Source organism: Rousettus aegyptiacus, unplaced genomic scaffold (assembly GCF_014176215.1).
Source record: "Rousettus aegyptiacus isolate mRouAeg1 unplaced genomic scaffold, mRouAeg1.p scaffold_m13_p_13, whole genome shotgun sequence".
Classification (NCBI taxonomy): domain Eukaryota; kingdom Metazoa; phylum Chordata; class Mammalia; order Chiroptera; family Pteropodidae; genus Rousettus; species Rousettus aegyptiacus.
Genome location: NW_023416288.1, coordinates 40,127,163 through 40,146,877, shown reverse-complemented (window position 1 = coordinate 40,146,877; position 19,715 = coordinate 40,127,163). Strand labels below are relative to the sequence as shown.

Sequence of the window (19,715 nt, the reverse complement as noted above, 5' to 3'; positions counted from 1 at the left end):
TATCCCAAATAATACAGAATTGTTTAGCAAGATGTTGCCAAGAAAGGTGTAGTACTAATCATACATTATTCTCTTATCTATCCAACTAGGCATGCATTCATTCAAAAACTGTTATTGGCCACCCATTACCTGTGAGGCAGTTCATTGTAATTTTGTTTATTTATTTTTTATTTCTTAGGTGAGGCAACCCTTGGCTGATCTCACAGATTGCAAGGAACTTGTCAGCTTACAGTCCCTTATTTTTTAAAATTTTTTATGCCTACAGCGCCTGGTCTTCCTAGGCGGTCTCCCATCCAAGTACTAACCCAGCCTGACCCTGCTTAGCAGCCAAGATGAGATGGGATTGGGCTTGTTCAGGGAGGCATGGCCGTAGATGACAGTCCATTGCAGAACTGCAGAGGAAAATGACTCAGTTCCTGCCTCCAAGATATATGTAATTTAGTTACGTGGTAAATGACTCCCTGTCGTAGTAATAGGTCATGAAAATTATTTAGCTGCTGATATTATTCCAGTATTTATTTATAATTACAGCAAGTGCTTAGGCTACTTTTCTTCCTCATTAGTTTTAGTTTCACATATGAAAATAGTGGAACTTTGCAGCCAGGAAATGACGATGTAGGGCTCAGTGATCAGCAAACACAGATTATACAACTTAATATTATGTAAATAAAGGAGAGATAAAACCAGAAGCAAGGAAAAAAATAATAGACATTACTAACTTTTGGTTTAATGGTTTTATCATTACAATTTTTAAGACATTTGTATAACTTTTTATAATTTTGATTCTTATATAAGAACATGAAGGTTAAGTATACTGTTAATGACAGATATTTTAAATTAAGAAATTTCATCGTGACATTCTATTTGACATGGCTTTTTATTCATTAAGTGTAAAATTCAATAAATGAGTATTTTGAAGAATTTGTTTTATTTCAGACTCCCTTGAGATACACAAAGACGTTATTGCTTCCGGTTGTTATGGTGATTACCTATTTTATCTTTAAAAAGGTATTTTTAAAATTTTTTATCACTTGCTTTTGAGTTCAAGATAAAGACTTAGATTAGTGCTAGTAGCTCAGAATTCTGTCTTATTTTTTAGGATGAACTGTTCACCTTTAAAAAAAATTTTTTTAATTCAGATCTTTTCTGATCTAATATTATATAATTTATAATATATAATATATATTTAGTAGTATATAATTAAATGAGAAAAGATATTTTTATTTATTCTTTCAAAAGAAATGTGTCAATTACCCATGATGTGTCAAGAACCACATTAACATCATAGGTACTCTAAGGTGAATGAGACGGTCCCAGTCCTATCTTATAACTTAGAGTGTGTGTGTGTGTGTGTGTGTGTGTGTGTGTGTCGAGGGGGGACGTTAAACAAATAATCACACAGATGACTAAAAATTGCAGTTGTTATAAGTGCTGTGAGAGAAACATACAGGATACCTTTGGTGTCTTTCAAATATAAAGTACATTCGAAGAAGTCTTGATCCACTCTGAGACATGCATAGGAGAAATGTGTATAAGCTATTAAAAAAAGTTATCCTCTGTATAGTAATTGTTTTCACAGCAGAAGAAAATGCTACCATTATAGAAGAAATAATGTTTAAAATAACACTGGCAGATTTTCTTGGTCCGGGAGTGGTTTATCTGAAGGCCTGGTTGAGGACAGCGGGTCCTTAGTTTTGAACCATCTTTATATTGCCTGCAGATTGTCTTGCCTAACGCCAATATTATAGATTTATTTTATACTTTTCAGCAGACAGCGATAACATGAGTTCTCTACCATCGCACCAAGCGTGGTCTGCTGAAGTTAGTTTTCTACACTCGAAGTCAAATTACGTCTCTTCTTTACGTGGTTCCAGTTCCCACATTTTTCATTCCCTTGTTCTCACGTAGAACCTGAATCATTTGTGAGTGAGAGTGGCATCTCCCTCGACATCCCTGTGGCCTCGCCCCTGATCCAATGCCCCAGGGACCTCTTGGACAGAGTCAGAAGAGGGGTAGTGAGAAGGAGCGGGTGAACCCCTCAGCTCTCCACTAGCCCGTTCCTGTTCCATCATGGCAGACCTTGCTGTCCTGCTAAGTCCGTCCCTGTGTGGAGGGGCTGAGGCAGGAGATAGCCAGCAGAGGAGAGAGCGACAGCTAGAGCTGCTGCCGCTGCTTTTTTAAAAACTTACGATCCATGGCTCATAAACACAATACCAGCCCCGAAACACACCACAGCTCAAACCCCGCACGAGCACAGCAGGTGCAATGCACGTGCATGTGGGCGCACATGTCCCCCCACCCCCGCGGCCACGGCGCTTAGCTTCTCTCCGCTCCCACGTGACCCCCTTAATCTCTCTAGTCCTGTCGTTGGTTAGTTTTCATCTCAGGGATATTACCGAGGTGCATTGAAATTTTCACTTGTGTTAAATCACTTCTGGCAAAGAAAGAAGGAGACATATATAGTATGGTTTTCCTGTGACACTACTGAATTTTAAACGATAAATGCATATATTTTATTAACTATTCCCTCAATAGGATTTTTCTTGCCTAAGTGACTAGAATCTCATACAGGTCACTTGAGACATAAACTCAGATTTTTATTTTCAATTAGAGTCTAAATTTCACTATATATTTTTCAGCATTTATCTGTGAGTATAAATCACACATCGTGTAGGGCGAAAAATTTTAAGTTCCTTGTAATATGTTAATCTTACAGTTTAAGTTGCATCTAGTAACTGCTAAAGACCCTGTGACCAAGTTTAGCACCCGCATTCCTCTTCACTCCGCCCCCACACACCCACCCTCACGGTCATCTGGTGCATTTTGATAAGCGCTATTAGGCCTTCTGTAGAAGTCACTTCAGGCCGCTAGATCAGGGAAGCAAATCTGCCATACCCAATTTTATAATGATCAGGAGTTTGAGTGAAGGGGCGGGGGTGTTATAGACCGTATAGGCAGAGAGAGAAAGAGACAGAGAGAGAGGAAGGGATGGAGGCGAGGAGGAGAGAGAGAGAGGGAAAAGGAGAGAGAATGAATTAGTTTCCTCGTTCGTTTGGGGAATGAAGTAAACTAAGGTAACATAACCTCTGCACATGGAAGAAACTGCCCCCTTTGTGGAAACCAATCCCCCACCTCGGTCCATCCCCCTCCCCACAAAATATAAACAAACTCTCGTAAGGAGTTATTCACATATAAAAGCTTAGAATTTTAGAGTTGAAACATCTTAAAAATTTATTCCAACACTAATATTTTTAATTTTATTTATTTTAAGGGAAGTTATAATGTCAAAAAAGTATTTGGCTGGGGCGTAGTTGGAACCGAACTGTTCCTGAGGACTCACTTTCACAATAAAAATACTTTTTTTTCTATTGAGGGTGTTTATGTTAATTAATCAGGGCATTTTAATTGTCACATAATTTCTTAGGAAAATTTCATGTTTTGATTCTATTCACAGAGTTCTCGTGAAATTTTGTGTGTCTTATCCGCAAACACTTATCTAAGGTAATTATATCATAGTTTTAAAATCATATGGTATTTGATTATTAAATAACTTGCTGTCATATCAATTTTTCAAATGAATGGACATTAAACTTTAGCATTATGATTAAGAAAGGAGACCTAAACCAAACTTAGATGTTTTCTTAAAAAAAAAAAAAAAGACTATTATTCTCATCTCTTTTATGCATTCGGGACTGTTATAAAATATATTTATATTTGTGAATTAACTCAAAAGTTAAATTAATTTAGTTTAATTTTAGCATATGACTAGAATTTAAAGTCAATAAACAGATAAAAGCTAAAGTTCTATTTTGGTGATTCTTTTTCTTTAACTTGCAGAGAAAGCATAATGATTTGTTTTTCTGAATAGTCACGAAATAGCTTTTTCTACATTTATTGTTAAAACTATTTGTCATTCCACATTTTCGGTGGTTTTAGTGAAGTCACTTGAGTTCACTACGAACCCCTTATCCCGTGCTTATATTTTCAGTGGACAGTTTTGTGGTCGCCAGAACAACTACTTAGAATCTTACAGGTGAAACTGGTGTGATGACAGAATCTTATTTGTTGAAATCTTTTCCAAACCAAGAGGGTTAACAGGCCCCATTCTATTTTGCTCTGGTCAGATGGAGCTCTTGACATTCTAAAAAGTGTATTTAGAGCCCTGAAAATGGGTAACAGAAGGAGAGCATGAAGGCGCCTGGGATGTTTAATTGGAAAATAGAGACCTAAGTGGTACCTGGAAGCTGTCCTCGAATTTCTGAGAGGCTGTAATGTGGAAGAGGACAGACCTGAGGAGGTCAATGGGCGGAAGTTACCCGTCTTCCTTAGCGATTAAATAAATACCTGAAAGTGACAGCCCTGTGTGTGTATGGGCTGGGGGGTGAGGGAGAGGCTTTAAATCTCAAAAATAGTACATGATTATCGTAATGCATTCAGACAACGTAGTTAATCAAGAAAAGAGAATGTTCCCCTCTGTTAGGTGAACTCCTCATTGGTGTCGATTGTAAATGGCTTTGTATATATCGTTCTGGAAACCACATACAGAAGCACAGTATTTTTTTAAAAGTGGAATTGTAGTATTATTATTCTGTGACTTGTTATTTTGGTTTAACAGTATGTCTTGGGCGCCCGCCTAGATCTTCTTCAGACTTTGTAATGGTCTCCACGTTTTAGTTCATTATCATGAGTGACTGGCGTGTACTTAGCCATTCCCACATCGATGGACGTTTAGATTATACTTATCTTTTTGCTGGAACAACCATTGTTATAAGTAGTGAACATCTTTGTACATGTATCTTTGCATGCTATTTTTAGTATTTAGAATATTTGAAATGAGACTGCTGGATCATAAGGTATGTATATGTTATTATTTGATAAATACTGAGAACTTACAATGATGAGAATGGAGAATGCCCCTTTCCCTGACTCTCGTGAACACCAGTGTTGTCAAATTTTAACTTTTTCTACCTGATAGTTTAACAAGAAAGTAACTCATTTTATTTCGTAAGTTCTTTACCAGGAGTTTTACATCCTTCTGTATGTCTCTCCCCTCTTCATTTTTCTTCTTGACCATTTGAAAATTGATTTGTAGTGTTTCTTATGTTATGGACACTAGCCTTTTGTCTATTAGGTGTGCAACACATTCTTCTAGGATGTCAGTTTATAGTTTATTAATGATCTTTGCCCTTCTTCTTTGTTTCTAGCTGTCTCCAAATGTCTCCGCTAAGCTGATCTCCTTAGCGACCCTTTCTGTGCAGGTATTCCCAAATTTTTGCTCCACTGTGTTGCTATGGGTTCATAATTTTGTTCTTGAGCCCTTTGGAGGCCATTTTCTTTTGTGGGTAGCTGTCTAGTTGTGGTTTTTTTGTGAAAGAAACAAGGCTACTACCTCCTATTCCATCGTCCTGCTGATATCTTCCATAGTTTTCTGGTTTGCATACCGATCATTGATCAATCTTGCATTCATTTTTGTAGTGTGTTGAAATTATTGGAATCTACATTTTCCCCCTCAAATGAGGTATTGTCCCAACACAATACTGTGTAATTTATCTTTTCCCAAGTCATTTGAAATATCAGTTTTAATCACATAGTAGTAAATTCTCATATGTACGTGATTCTGTTGTAGATTATGTCTTACATTGAACCATTTGATTGTTTCTGAGTCAGACCAAGGTTATTTCAATCTCTTTTTCATTGTTGTTATTTTTCACATTTGCTTACATTTGCTTTTCCAGGTAAACTTTGGAATAAATGTGTCTAGAATCCCCCAGCCATCCACCAGGATCTAGTGCAACAACTTTCAATTAATTCAGAGAATTTAATCTGTGTATAATTGATTCTCTAGTCCAGTAATGTAGTACACCTTTACTTATTAGTGCAGGCAAGTCATGTAATCCCTCTGTGCCCCAGCTTCCCTAAAAAGGAAAGAAGACCCTCAACCTCACAGTGTTACTCTGTGTGTTAGAAGCGTTAATGCATGTGAAATCAAGGCCTTGGAACTTCTGACAGCTTGTTCTAATTGTATGGATGCAATTTCCCCTTAAACTTCTCTGAAGATAATACTTGGAATTTTCATTTAATACTCTCTTACTTCTTGCTTTAACTCTGTTTCCTGAGAGGTCAGTTCATTTGCTGATTCATCTTGTTTCTCTCTCATATTGTTTGTGTCTCATGATTCAGTCGTATATTCATATTTTAAATCAGCTACTAGATTTATTTGTATCAGTAGTTATTGTCGGGGTCCTTGGCGAGCATCATAATTACTTACCTACTAGGCCTCTCATGTGCAACAGCTGACTACAGGGGAGCACTTACCCACCCCTCCCCACAGACTTGACCGCGTAAGTCAGGAAGGGGCTGTGATGAAGACAAAGTGACCATCCCGGTGACTTCGCTGTCTGGAGAGGCCTTCTCTGACCACCGTATATATATATTTTTTAATCTCTGGATCTGTGTGTGCCCTTGAACTCCTTACTTTCTTACTTCTCTCTCCAACCATAAAATCTGTATCCCATTTCATAAAACTAAGATGTCTAACCTTTCCAGTGGAACATTAAAAAAGGCAGTCTTATATACTCTTGTATGAACCTCATATTAACACCGTGAGGATAAAAACGGTATTAATATTTTTCACTCTGTGTTCACTGCACTATCTAGAACACAGTAAATGTGCCATAAAAATCTAGGCAATTTTTATACATAAATATTTAGTAAATTTCTTAGACACCTTTTCTGGAACTAAAATATTTCTATGTTTTACTGAGCAACTTTTCTTCTAGTAATTTATCCTGAGGAACTATTCAGAGATGTCCAATGTTTTATGTATAAGGATGTTCATGTTATTTATAATTGTGAAAAATGAAACCAACACAAAAGTTCAGCAATACTTAGAGTACTGTATATACTATACACGGTTGAGTATTTAATAGACGTTCTCTTTATTCACTTACCCTTTCAGAGATACAGTCTCCAGCAATCAGTAAAACCTATTTTATCTTAATCAAAAACAGCTTTTTGATACACCTTAAGTAGGATGACTATAAATCATGCTTTTTAAATTGCTATAATTTTTAATGCTATTTTCTAGTATTTTTAATTTATGCTCCTAAGTAGTTTAGAGAGAATCACATTTTTCAAATCTGAAATGAAGTTTATTTCTATGCGATTGTATTATAATGGACATTTATTAAACAGGGAATATTTTTGTTTTATTACAGAAAACAGCTCCTTGACCATGGCGAGGTAAAGCTTTTATTTTAATCCCTGGTAGATTTGTATATTAAATTCTAACTTGAGGATAATTCTCAAAGGTGTAACCTTGCTGGGCGCATCAGGATGCTTCAGTGGTTCAGCCACGGTGATACGTTTCTGCTCATCTTCTCACATTTTAACCTGTTCTGTTTGGAACGGTAGTAAGGATTTGAAAGCCAGAAGGCTGATTTATTACCATGGCAGCATAATTAAATTAAATTACCTTCATTCATTTATTCCTTCATTCATTCAGCAATAACAAGCATTAATTTCTAGCGCGCTGAGCTCATCAGCCACACCCCATCGGGGCAGGTCCCTGTGGCCCAGTGACTGGCTGTCTGCCAAGTACACAGATTTGATAGTCAACCAATGAACAAGCTTGGCAGGGTTACAGGACACAGAAGACAGTATAGCGCTGTTCTTGCCCTCAAGTATCATACATTTTAATGGAGACATGAAACAAATAAGACAGCATTTTATATGGTGCCGAATTATTTTGTGGCATGTAAAGGATGATATCAGCATGGGCTGGAAATAACGATGTTCCGAGTAATGGAACTCTGAGTCTTAAGGAAAAGGTCAAGTGTAAAGGAGAGGGTAACTAAATTTAAACTTAGTGGGAATAGCTCATGATGATAACTGATACTTTTTGAGTAGTTACTACGTGCCAGGTACTGTGCTGTTTAATCCTCATAATAATCATATTCCCATTTTGCAAATAAGGAAATTATCTTAACTAGCTGATGCGACCTGTTAGAGATAAAACCTAACATTTTAATGACTTGACTTAGTAGACGTTTAATTCTTTGCGGACATTTAGTAAAAAGCAGGGGTTCCCAATTAGCGGGCGGCTCTCCGACAGCAGCGAGTAGGAGACGCGCACACCTTCCCTCTGCGGCCGAGGCCGAGGTGTTCCTCCGCGTCCGGCTGTCAGCAGAGGGGAAAGAGCGTGGAGGATGGGGCGCTCGGGGGTTCGTTTCGCCTCCTGCCCACAGCCAGAGCTCGGGCGCGTGGCTACGCCTGACTGCCAGCCACCAGGCTGGAAGCCGTTTCCAGACAGGTGCCTACGAAGAAGAGCACAGGGGGCTCTGCCAAGAAATAGAGACCCAGAGAGGGTCAGGGCCTTTCCGCAGGTGTCGCAGCTCACTTGTAGAAAAGCTCGCATTTGAACCCAAACAGTCTTCTTTCCAGTGCTCTCCGAGTGAGCGTCAGCGCTTCCTGCTTCCCGTTTGCAGGGTATTTTGTTAACCGATTTACGTATATTCATAATTTCCTTCTCCCAACAACCCATTGAGGTAAGTGAAAAGATCCTTGTCCTAATGAATAATAATGGTTTTTAATATCCTGTAAGAATACTTTACTATATGTATTCATTTAAAAACGTGACGTGAACATGGCCTTTTGTTTTGTGTTTTTGTAGCTGATTTTTCACACATTGCAGTTGTTAGCATTTGCCGCTCTTGCCATTTTAATTATGAGGCTGAAGCTGTTTTTGACGCCTCACATGTGCGTCATGGCTTCCCTGATATGCTGTCAGCGGGTAAGGTATTCATTCTTTTATAACTAACTACACCGTAGCACCTGTAGCAACTCCCGTGTGGTTACCATGACTGGGCTGAGTGACCTAAAGATTTAAGTTGTTAGTTCACGGGATAAGAAAAGCAACTTCAAGTAGCTTTGAAAACCATTCCTAGATTTTAACTGATATGTCTACGGCAAGGGATGAAGCACGCTTTCCTCTCTGTTGGCATGCTGTCTACAAATGTCATGGTTCGGAATTCAGGTTGGTTCACGAAGAGTCCCTTGGCCCATCAGAGCTACCTTCCAGTGCTCTTCTAATACCAGAGTAATCTCTTTGGCTCAGAGAATCCATAGGAATGATGGTCAATTCTTGGGTTCCATTCCTGTAGCTAATATGCAAAAGAACTAGACAAAGTAGCTAGAAGTTTGGGACCAAGGTACTTCTAGAAACACCTTATTTAGTTTTGACAATGAGAGTCTTGCCCTAGAGTATCACAATGCTCATTTTCCTGAGAGGAATATACATATCTGTTAGTTCTAGGATGTTTCAAAATTATGATTTGCTAACCTTAATTCCTGGCAGTAAATCAGCACTAGAAGGATCAGGTGTCCCTTCCTTAATTCTCTTGAGAGGAAAGAAAGCTTCATTTCTAACCGGACCCTGTAATTCGAAAATATTTGCTGTTTTCAAATACTAGGTGATAGTTCTGTATGTCATATTAGTGGTCTTAATGGTATCAAGTGGTAATCCACCTGGGTGTAAGCAGCACGGTGAGAATTTATTATTGACCCTAGAGCACTCTTCATATAAGAATCATAAATAAACGGTTTCTTCCATTTCAGCTCTTTGGATGGCTTTTTTGCAGAGTTCGTTTTGAGAATATTGTCTTCGGCATTCTAACATTAATGTCGCTCCAAGGTTGTGCAAACCTCCACAGTCAATGGAGCATAATAGGAGAATTTAACAATTTGCCGCAGGAAGAACTGATACAGTGGATCAAGTACAATACCCGGCCAGGTGTGTGGCTAGTTTTATATCACGCGTCGATGCTCTCGTAGATTTTGAACCTGCTCATTGTGGTGTGTGCCAAATCCCACCTTTTCCCAAAGTGATTTTGCACCCTCTCTGAATCCCTCCTAGCTGTCCAAAGATTTTTCATGAACATCAGTTATTAATGATTGTTTACAGTCGTGTGCTGTAACACTGAGATCGTTACTGTATTTTAACCCTAACGAATGACAAAGAAAGACGTCTTTAATAACAAAATATCACACCCGGTGACCGGTCACTGGAGGAGATACTTTTACCTGTGGGGAGTAACTTCTGTCCGTCCGTGGTACCTGTTCCAACTCTGTCAAACCAGTCATGTGCAGGAGAGTTAAAATCCTGCACATTTTCTTCACTGAATCATTTCAAAGAGATGAGTATACATCCAACTTTTAAATGCTTTAAAATATTATGTTTAGCTTGCCTTTTTTGTTCCTATCTTCCAAAAACAACTTCAAGCAGATAGATATTTATTTTATTTTTAAATACCTTCCTAGAGAATAAGTATGTTCTACAGTGTTTTCTATAAGTAATGTATAATCTCATCCAAGACTACTTTTAATGTTTAGTAATTTTCTTTGGCACAAGTTCTTTATTATGGTGTATTTAAATCTATCCCATGCCTCCTTGAGTCAATTTCCTCTCATCTTTTATCTCTTTGAGAGTCCTCACTTTACTAATTAGCCATCAAGGTAAACTTTTCCGTTAAGGTAAAATATCATTGTAGATGTTTGGTTTATGGCTTTCGGAGATGACAATGCTTCATCACTCAGAGAACCCAGACCAGTTTAATCAAAACTTTAAAATTAATCCTCTGCTGAATTTTCCCCTGTGCAAGGTAGGGGTGCATAGAAGACTCGCTCTGTAGTCCCCCACATGCCTTCCCAGTTATAGCTATTTTTTCCCAAGCTTCAAAAGGTACCTGCTTTTTAAATCTTTTCTTTGTTTGTTCCAGGGTTTGTCTTGAGTTCCTGGCAGAGAGTGCCTGTGTCTGGCAGCTTACCTTTCTAGGATAACTCCCACAAACTCCTACCTCATTTCGGCCGCCTTTTTAATTTTCTTATAAATCTTTTCCATCCCCGTAGTACGAATTCTCTCGTAGTTACCACGTGTTTCTTAAAAGCACCATGAAGCTCTCTTTATGGTCTGGATGGGACTAGTGCTTATGTCTCGGTCACCACGTAGGGTTGTATGGTTTGTGCACTGCACAAAGATGCTCAGTTGAGAGGAAAGCGGGGACTGAAGTCCAGCCTAGGTTCCCCTCACCAAGCTGTGTCTTACTGAGGCTCTGCAAAGTCAAGAGGGGTACTTTTTTTCGAATCCATACAGTAGGCTGAGTAGATACTTCAGTCTATTTATAGGAAAATATCCTCCTCTTTTCCTTTCATGTCATATTTTTCTCACTGCCGGGGGAAAGAAGAGTGCGGAGAGTGTTTCTCCCCGTCTCCCTGCCAATGATGGTTCTCCTCAGCGGTTCCAGCCTTCCCGGACTGGCCTGCAGAGTTTCTTCCTGATGACCCTGGCCCTGGCCTTTCGGTCACGTCAGCCCAGGCTTTCCCAGCCTCGGCACTCTTGACATTAGGGGCTGCCCTGTGCGCTGCAGAATATTCAGCAGGATCCCTTCCCTCTACGTATCAGATGCCAGAAATGTCCCCAGATGTTGATGGTGTCCCTAGGAAACAACATCGCCCCTGGTTGAGAACCACTGCTCCACCCTAAGAGCTTTCCATTATGAATGATTGAATCTTGCAATAACAAACACACAGTTCCACTTCAGTTGACAAACGTAGTTACAGCACGTAAAGAGATTTTACTTCAAAGTTACATTTAAATTGCTTAGTTATATTTTAAAGTAAACATTGAGTTATTTATAGCAGATCTAAATAATGTGCTTGTTCTTATTAGTGGTTTTTATTGTGCTGATTAAAAATGGTAATAACCTTCATAATTTCATAATCAAAAGTGCCAAGAGGTAAGCATTTGGTCTTTTTTGTCTTCCAAAAGACAAAATTGGAACTGAAGCCAGATAGTAGATTTGGGTGAATCCCTAGTTATACAAAAGACCATGCATTTATACCTGCCATTACTGCAAAAAGTAGTACTAGCAAGTAATGAAATGTTTTCATGAAGTGTACAAATTATCTACAGTCAAACAGAAGCTAAGAAATCTTAATTATGAATATTTAAAGATGATCTGATGGAAGGAAACAAAGCTTTCCTCTGACAAGTCCTTAGGACAACAGTTCATGACCCCCAAAAGTCGTTTTAAAAATGAACCATGACACGTGCCCTTTAGCCTAACAGTCTCTCTGTGTCTCTGTAGTGCTATTTCTTAGTATAGTGCTTGATGTGGCAAGAAGCTGTAGTGAAGAGGGTACGTTCTGATACTTCCTAGCTGGGCAAATCTTGGGCAAGTCACTACATCTACAGAACAGGAATAACACACCTTATAAAGTTGTGCAAATTAAATTGTGTAATGAGAATAACAATAGTAGGAACAGTTCCTGGCACCAAGGTAACATTTAACACAAGTTAGCTATTATAGTGGACAATCAATAAATATTGAATGAAGAAATGAAGAAAAATAATGATGCCAACCAATAGTTATTATTTAAATGTACTTCATCTTTCTTAATTTCTTAATAATATTATTAACAAGTAACTTTTGGTTTTCTTTAAAACGTCTTGTTAAGGAATACAATCTTTTTCAGATGCTGTTTTTGCGGGAGCCATGCCTACAATGGCAAGCGTCAAGCTGTCTACCCTTCACCCCATTGTGAATCACCCACATTACGAGGATGCAGACTTGAGGTTGGCAGCCTAATAAACTGCTGAAAACTGAAAGAAAAAAAAAAGCCAGCTTTTCTCAAAGTGAAAAATGTGTCACATATTTATGACTAGCTTCGGTGCATATGTGCACATGTGTGTGCGTGTGTGTGTGTGGGGGGTGCATGCGTGTGCGTCTTCCAGTAAAATGCCTCAGTAGTAGTATAAGAGGTGAGGTGGATTTGGTCCACGGCCTTAGTCGGCCAGCTCCTGCTGTGGACCCCACAAGCCCCTCCGCCTGATTTAGGAAACCATTCTGCATCTTATTCTGCTGGCCAATAACTAGCCTTTTTAAATAGACAGAAAAAACACATGGAATTTGCTCTATGACATGCTTTTATAAAAGTTTAGAGTGCTCTTTTGCCAGCTGGTTAGAACACTAGTTTCCATTGAGGTCTGAAAGTTTTGTTTTCCTTAAATGATTGACTTAAAAAATATTTTAATCATTCTAGTAATCGTCAGGGTAATCTCTTCCTTGTGATGCATTTTCGGCCTATTCTTAATGGTAAAAATTTAGGTTATTTAAAATTTAATGTCCGATTGTGGACATTGGGAATCTCCTAGCTTGAAATCCTAAGAAATGTCTGCTGCACGAATGGTTGGTTATTTTTTCAGGATTTTATAAAAACTCCCATTTGGGGCTAAACTATGTATTGTATCATATTTTGGAAAACATTCCGGTTTCTCAAGCTTCTGTGAAGGCACTTTCTCTGACTGCTGCCACAGTGCCCATTTTTTTAATGTTCTATTTGGGACATTCAGCTTCAACTTACATGATTTTCAGAGCTTCTATAAGTGAAATCATCTACTGAAATCTATGTTTTCACTATATTCAGCCTCTATCTGTACGTATTCTATCAGCACAATAATTATTTTATAAATTATGTAAAGAAATTTTATATCCTGAATGATTATTTTGCTACCAACTTTCGACTCTAAACTAGTTTATACAAAATGCAGACTGCTCTAAGTTTTAGCATGTGCAAAATACAAGTAGGAATGCGGAAACCACTACCCCCAAATTAATTCATACTGTTTGGGGTCAGAGCTATAAATGTTCTATCCGGTGAGCATTAAGATTTTAATTTGCTGGCAAAATTTTTTTAATCTATTCTATTATCATATATTAAAAAATTAATAACCTGTTTTTTAATTTAAAGGGCCCGGACAAAAATAGTTTATTCCACATATAGTCGAAAATCTGCAAAAGAAGTAAGAGATAAATTGGTGGAGTTACATGTGAATTATTACGTTTTAGAAGAGGCGTGGTGTGTTGTGAGAACTAAGTGAGTATGAAAACCTTATGCTATATGATATAGTATATTTTTAAGCAACAGCCGTTTGACTTTATTACAGTAATCCTGATTCTTTACGAATTTTTATTCTAAATAAATTTTGTTAAAATATTATCCTGGTATTTTATTTAAAATAATCTTATGTAGAAATGTAAAATTATACTATCATTTAAGTAGAATCTAATTTAAAAAATAAATATATAGTGCATTTTAGTTTCCTGATCTTTAAATTTTAATTTGCTATCTTAAATGTAGCCTTTTGTCTTAATTTTTCAAGTTTTTATGATAATTTTTATTAAACATGTATAAAAATACAGATTTGAATTTATAGCAGAATGACATATTAACATGCAGCTTCTACAGCCAAATTACATTGGATTTATAGGATTTATGAGAAAAGTTTCACATAACTTACAAGGACATAATGAAAACATTTCTAATTAAAAATTTTAAATTTCTGAATTTCAAATCTCAAAAAATGATAAAACTCTAAAATTTTTAATTGAGCTCTTGAGGCCTTTTTTTGGATGTCTTGAGTTAAGAGGTCCTTAGTTGTAGTAAGTCTAACATTACAATTTTTATTTTTCCTATGGTTAATTAGGAATGAGACTATAACACATTTTTGAAAAGCTAAGTTCAGAAATTTTAGTAGCTAATTTTAATATCTAATTTTAATAAATATATCTAGGAAGAAATGGCATCTTGGAAAAGGAGAAACAGAAACCTTACAATGTTAATGTATGTGCATATTATATTAACGTAAAATTTAATGAAACAAAGAAGTCTTCAAAACAAAACATATTGCTACAGATAGAGATATTTGATGACAAAAGGATTAATTCATCAAAAAATACAGAATCATCTTAAATATGTATGCATCTAAATAGAACTTTAAAGTACACAAAGTAAAAACATCAGAACTAAAAGAAAAAAAATAAGCAAATCTTCAATCATAGTTGGAAATGTTAACATTCTCTTCTTTACTGAGAAAAATAGGTTAAAAGCCAGTAAAGCTGTAAAAGATATGAACGACAAACAGTATCGAATAACCTGATCTAATCGGCATTTATAGAGCATTACAGAGAACAGCTGGAGAAGACATTTTCTTTTCAAGGGCACATGGAATAGTCATTAAAAGAGAATGTGCTGGGCCGTAAAAATGGTCTCAATATGTTTAACAGGTTTGAAATCACACAGAAATAAATTACAAATCAATAATAAATACTTGGTAAAGCCATACATATTTGGAAATTAGGCAGTAAACTCATGGATAACTTATAGGACAAGGGAAAAAAAAACACAAAGGAAATTTAAAAAATAATATCTTTTACTTGAATAGAAAAGGGGTCTTTTCAACAATGTTGCTGATCTAACTGGATATCTGTATAGAAGAAAAATTGAACCACAATCCATACTTGTAACATATAAAGTGGAGTACAGAACTAAATGTAAGAATTAAAATTATAAAGATTTCTTAGAACACAACGGTAACCATAAATAAAGAAATAAGTAATTTACATCAAAGTTGCAATCTTTTCCTCAAAAGATATTTTTAAGAAAATGGAAAGGCAAACTACAGACTGGGAAAAATATTTTAAAGCATAGATCTGTTAAAAGACACATATATGGTTTATATAAAGAAATTTTACAAACTTATAATAAAAAGTACAATTGAAAGTGGACAGAAGACTTGGACAGACATAATGCACCAAAGAAAATGTGTGAATGACCAGCAAATACATAAAAAGATGCTCAATAGTGTCAGTGTTCAGGGACATGCAAATTAAATCCACAATGGGATACCATAACACATAGTCTAGAACAGGAAGGGAAGGAGGTTCCCTTCCCTGTCTTGGACTGTATGTTTTCATGTGAATCCACATCAGTTTGAGCTCAAAAATATGAAATTCACCAAGAATTATATTAGCTTTTCTTTTATTTGTCTCATCCTACTACTAATGGTCCTTATGTTTTGAAAATGAATTTTTAAATATATATATATATATGAATATATACTGAACCTTTATTATTAGATTCAGTAAGATTGGTTATTTAGTTAACTGGAACATGAAAAATGCAGCTTACTTAATTTCATGTTTATCTCTAAATATCGAACTTATGCCTTTTGAAGTGATGCTTTAAAATCTTTAGCTTGTTGAATAAATTAGCCTCTCAAGTATAAAGGTGTCTACTCTATACTTACATATTTCCACTGGATAGGAATGCATTTTTAATACCGTTTACTATGTCTTTTTTTCAGGCCTGGCTGCAGTATGCTTGAAATTTGGGACGTAGAAGACCCTTCCAACACGGCCAACCCTCCATTATGTAGCATCTTGCTCAAGGATGAGAGGCCCTACTTCACCACAGTATTTCAGAATAGTATGTACAGAGTATTGAAGGTTAACTGAGGATGGGACCGCCCACTACACCGTGGTGCAAAGAAATGCATTAAAAACAGTCACTTTGGCTTAACTTACATTAATACGAATCACAAGCTTTAACAAGGGACCCTTAGAAAGAAGGTATTAAAATGATCCTGCTTTTCCGGTTACTAAAAGGTAAATGATTTCACTGTTTTCCATTGAATGTCAGCCTTATATTAAGCTTGTCACTTAAAAAAACTAAATTGTTTCATACTGCATAAACAAATATTCATCTTAAAATTTTAAAGAAAAATGCATGTAAAAGAACAATGAATTTTAATCAATCAAAGATACATAAGACCTTTTGTACCCAACTAGGTGCATTGCTTCAGATTTTTCTCTAGTACCAGGATGTACCAGCTCAAACACTCCAGACCACTTAGTACAGACAGCTGTTTCTGAAATGACACTTCCTTCAGATCCTGATACTGATCACAACTTCTTTACCTCTATGAGGAAATTCATTTCTAACTATGTGTCCATTAAGGCTTTTACTAGCCTTCAGGAAAGATCTCTAATCACTTTCAATAACTTTATCATTTCAAGTTAAGGACTTTTAAAAATAGCTTCCTTCATAATGTTTTGAACCCCTTGAATTTCTTTACCCAACCAGATAAGTATTTCTTCCATTGTTTAGTTCTCAGCCTAAATTCAACAGGTTGTTAATCCGTCTTTAAAATCTGGTGGTTTTTCTTTTAATATCCAGGTACAATAAAAATTACTATTGTTCATGACCAAATTTGGAGGTTAAACATGATCAGAGGAGAAAATCCAGTTAACTGTATCAGATGAGGTTTTAAAACTTGAGATCTTGAGTGAAGCAAAGGCATTTCATCTCGATAGATCTGTGGTTCATTGGACATAGCCTTTTTTTCTGGTTGCCATCTTTCGTAATAACATTTTTAAGTCATTTGGTTTTGGTTTTGAATGAGGAAGGTGATGTTTTACAAATTGTATTCCCTAATATAAAACTTACCAAACAATAATGATTTGAAAAGTGGTAAACAGTTATCTTGAAGATATTGTTGCTAAATCAAAAGATGAACACTCAGTCTGCTTTATAGCTATTAAATATGTCACATCTATAGTGTTTTAAAATGTGTATCTACTTTAAGTTAACATCACGGAGTTTTTGTAACTCTCTTATGTTCTTGGCCCTCTACATTCGAGGTAACAAAATGACTGAATTCCATAGATTAAATCACTTATAGTAGGTAGGAGACTATATATAGAAAAACCAACAAAATTATTTTTCAACTTTTATAGTTGTAAAATATTTTATTACAGGATACCAAGCAGCTAAGAAAGCATGCCACATGTTACTTATTTTAGCATTTTTAAGTAATTTGTTTTGGTGTGTGAGTCAAAGAAGGAAAAGAGACATAACATTTAACATGCATAAAATTAATGTAACACATATCGGATGGCATTTCCGTAGGAAAGATTTTTTAAAGCAGTTGGCAGAATTCAACGACAACAAAAACTAGGGCGAGTTGTATTAACTAATAAAATGTTCCATACGAATATAATGTATTAATGTGGATTTATGTTATTTTCATGTACTATGTATGTTTAAAGATTTAAAAAGCCCTCGGAGATCTGTGTGTTTTCCATCTTTCCTCACCCTTTACCAAACATACATTTTGAAATCGAAAGAGTTTTGATGAGAAGGTAGAAATCACAGGTTCCCGGCTGTATTGACCATGTTGGCGTTGGCAGTGGCATTTCTTAGCCACGTTGAAACACTTCCACATAGTCTCGCACAGAAGGCTGTGTCCTGTGATGGACCAGCATGGGCTTTGTAACCCGGTGGGGATCTGAGCTTGAATCCTGGCCCTGCCATTTAGCAGGTGTCTTACCTACCAGCCATTCAAAAGGTATTTATTGAGCACTTACTGTACACCAGGCATTGTGCCAAGCCTGGTGGTGTTTCTGACTCTCGGAGCTTCAGTTTCTTGACCTGTAAGTCAGAATTCACACTACCAACTTGTCAGGGTCATTACGAGGATTAGTAAGAATGTGCAGAAGTGCTTGGTACACGTGGGCACTCGCCGAATGTTGGTTCCATTTGCCCCCTCTGCCCCACTCACTAAATGGCCAGTTCAGCAATATCGAGTTACATGGCCGATTATCTCAGCTCAGGGTTCCACAGTCCCGCCTCTATCCTGTGTCCGTGAATAGGAACACCGGACTGCAGCTTACTTTTATACAAATAAACTGTGTATGCTGTTGGCGTCTCACCCGTATGTATTTTATCATTTATTCTTTTGACACGTGAAGACTGTGCTTGAACACTGTGGGCCGAGCAATGGGCAGCTTTTCCCCCAATGCGAAGACGTGTTTTCCTTGGCTCCCTTGGTCAGCGATCATGTTTTTGCGCGCTTATTTGACACCACGGCTAGACTAGATACACAGAAGCTACAGCAATCCGCCCCATCGCCCCACTGTCGGGGGCCGAGGTACGACTTCAGTGAAAAATACGTATTTTCTGCTCATTTGCTGCTAACAGATAACACATCGAAAAACAATGGATACTCTTCATGTCAATTTTGATAACAAAATTATGTTTACGTTTAATCTGTGTTTATTGTATAAGCAATACAAAGGCATAGAAATTTAATTTTGGGGAAAAAAAACAGGAAACTTGAAAGAAGGGGAAAATTATTCAACAGGTGCTGTCAACATCTCATTGTTTTCCAACCTTACTCTTAGGCATGCATTTTTTGCTTGTTTTCTTTAACAGTTTAAACAGTTTTATGTTTTATCCTTCATACAGTAAAAACAGAAATGTTATAGACTTTTTAATGGCTACCTAACATCCTTGGTGTGTGTGTGTGTGTGTGTGTGTGTGTGTGTGTGTGTGTGTGTGTGTGTAGCCTAAAAGCAAATAAAACATCAGGAGAGGCACAACAATGACAGCTCAGGAATAATTAGTACAGAACCTAGGCTGGCGATCACTTCTAGAAGAGAATGCAATCCAGGAGGGATTCTGGGAGCTTGCACGTTGCTGCTTGGGTGTTACCCGGCTGTTAAGCACGTAGGTGTCCATTTTATCGTTCTTTAAGACGTACATAAACTTTATAACGTTTATTATATTTTACACCGTTCAGAGTGTTACCACGTCAGTGGTTCTTAAACCTCGGGCCGTCTTTCGGCGGCTCCAGGGTGCTTAAACAAGCATCAGGAGTTGTTCCAGCGACTGAGGTCCAGCCAGTCAAACAAATTTTCGACTTGTAGGTTTTATGGAGCATTTTATTTTATTTCCATCAGTGCCATTTATTACTTAGTTTCTTCAAATGGCGGGTGATGTGCTGGTGCCTTCGTTGAACAACACGGACTGGGTAGAAA

The 19,715-nt window shown here is 37.0% G+C and overlaps 1 protein-coding gene and 1 pseudogene across 1 annotated transcript in view; one reads left to right on the top strand and one right to left on the bottom strand.

The window, feature by feature from the left end:
- The window catches only part of DPY19L2 (dpy-19 like 2), a 53,652-nt gene extending 34,195 nt beyond the window's left edge, over positions 1 to 19,457 (top strand). The window contains exons 15-22 of the mRNA XM_036230471.1: positions 937 to 1,008; positions 3,455 to 3,501; positions 7,218 to 7,242; positions 8,672 to 8,791; positions 9,616 to 9,790; positions 12,532 to 12,631; positions 13,807 to 13,932; positions 16,202 to 19,457. Of these exons, the coding sequence (XP_036086364.1) occupies positions 937 to 1,008; positions 3,455 to 3,501; positions 7,218 to 7,242; positions 8,672 to 8,791; positions 9,616 to 9,790; positions 12,532 to 12,631; positions 13,807 to 13,932; positions 16,202 to 16,352 (816 nt within the window). The 3' untranslated portion in view covers positions 16,353 to 19,457. The remainder of the gene's footprint in view (positions 1 to 936; positions 1,009 to 3,454; positions 3,502 to 7,217; positions 7,243 to 8,671; positions 8,792 to 9,615; positions 9,791 to 12,531; positions 12,632 to 13,806; positions 13,933 to 16,201) is intronic.
- LOC118611113 lies at positions 257 to 375 on the bottom strand (annotated as a pseudogene).
- Positions 19,458 to 19,715: the final 258 nt, after the last annotated feature.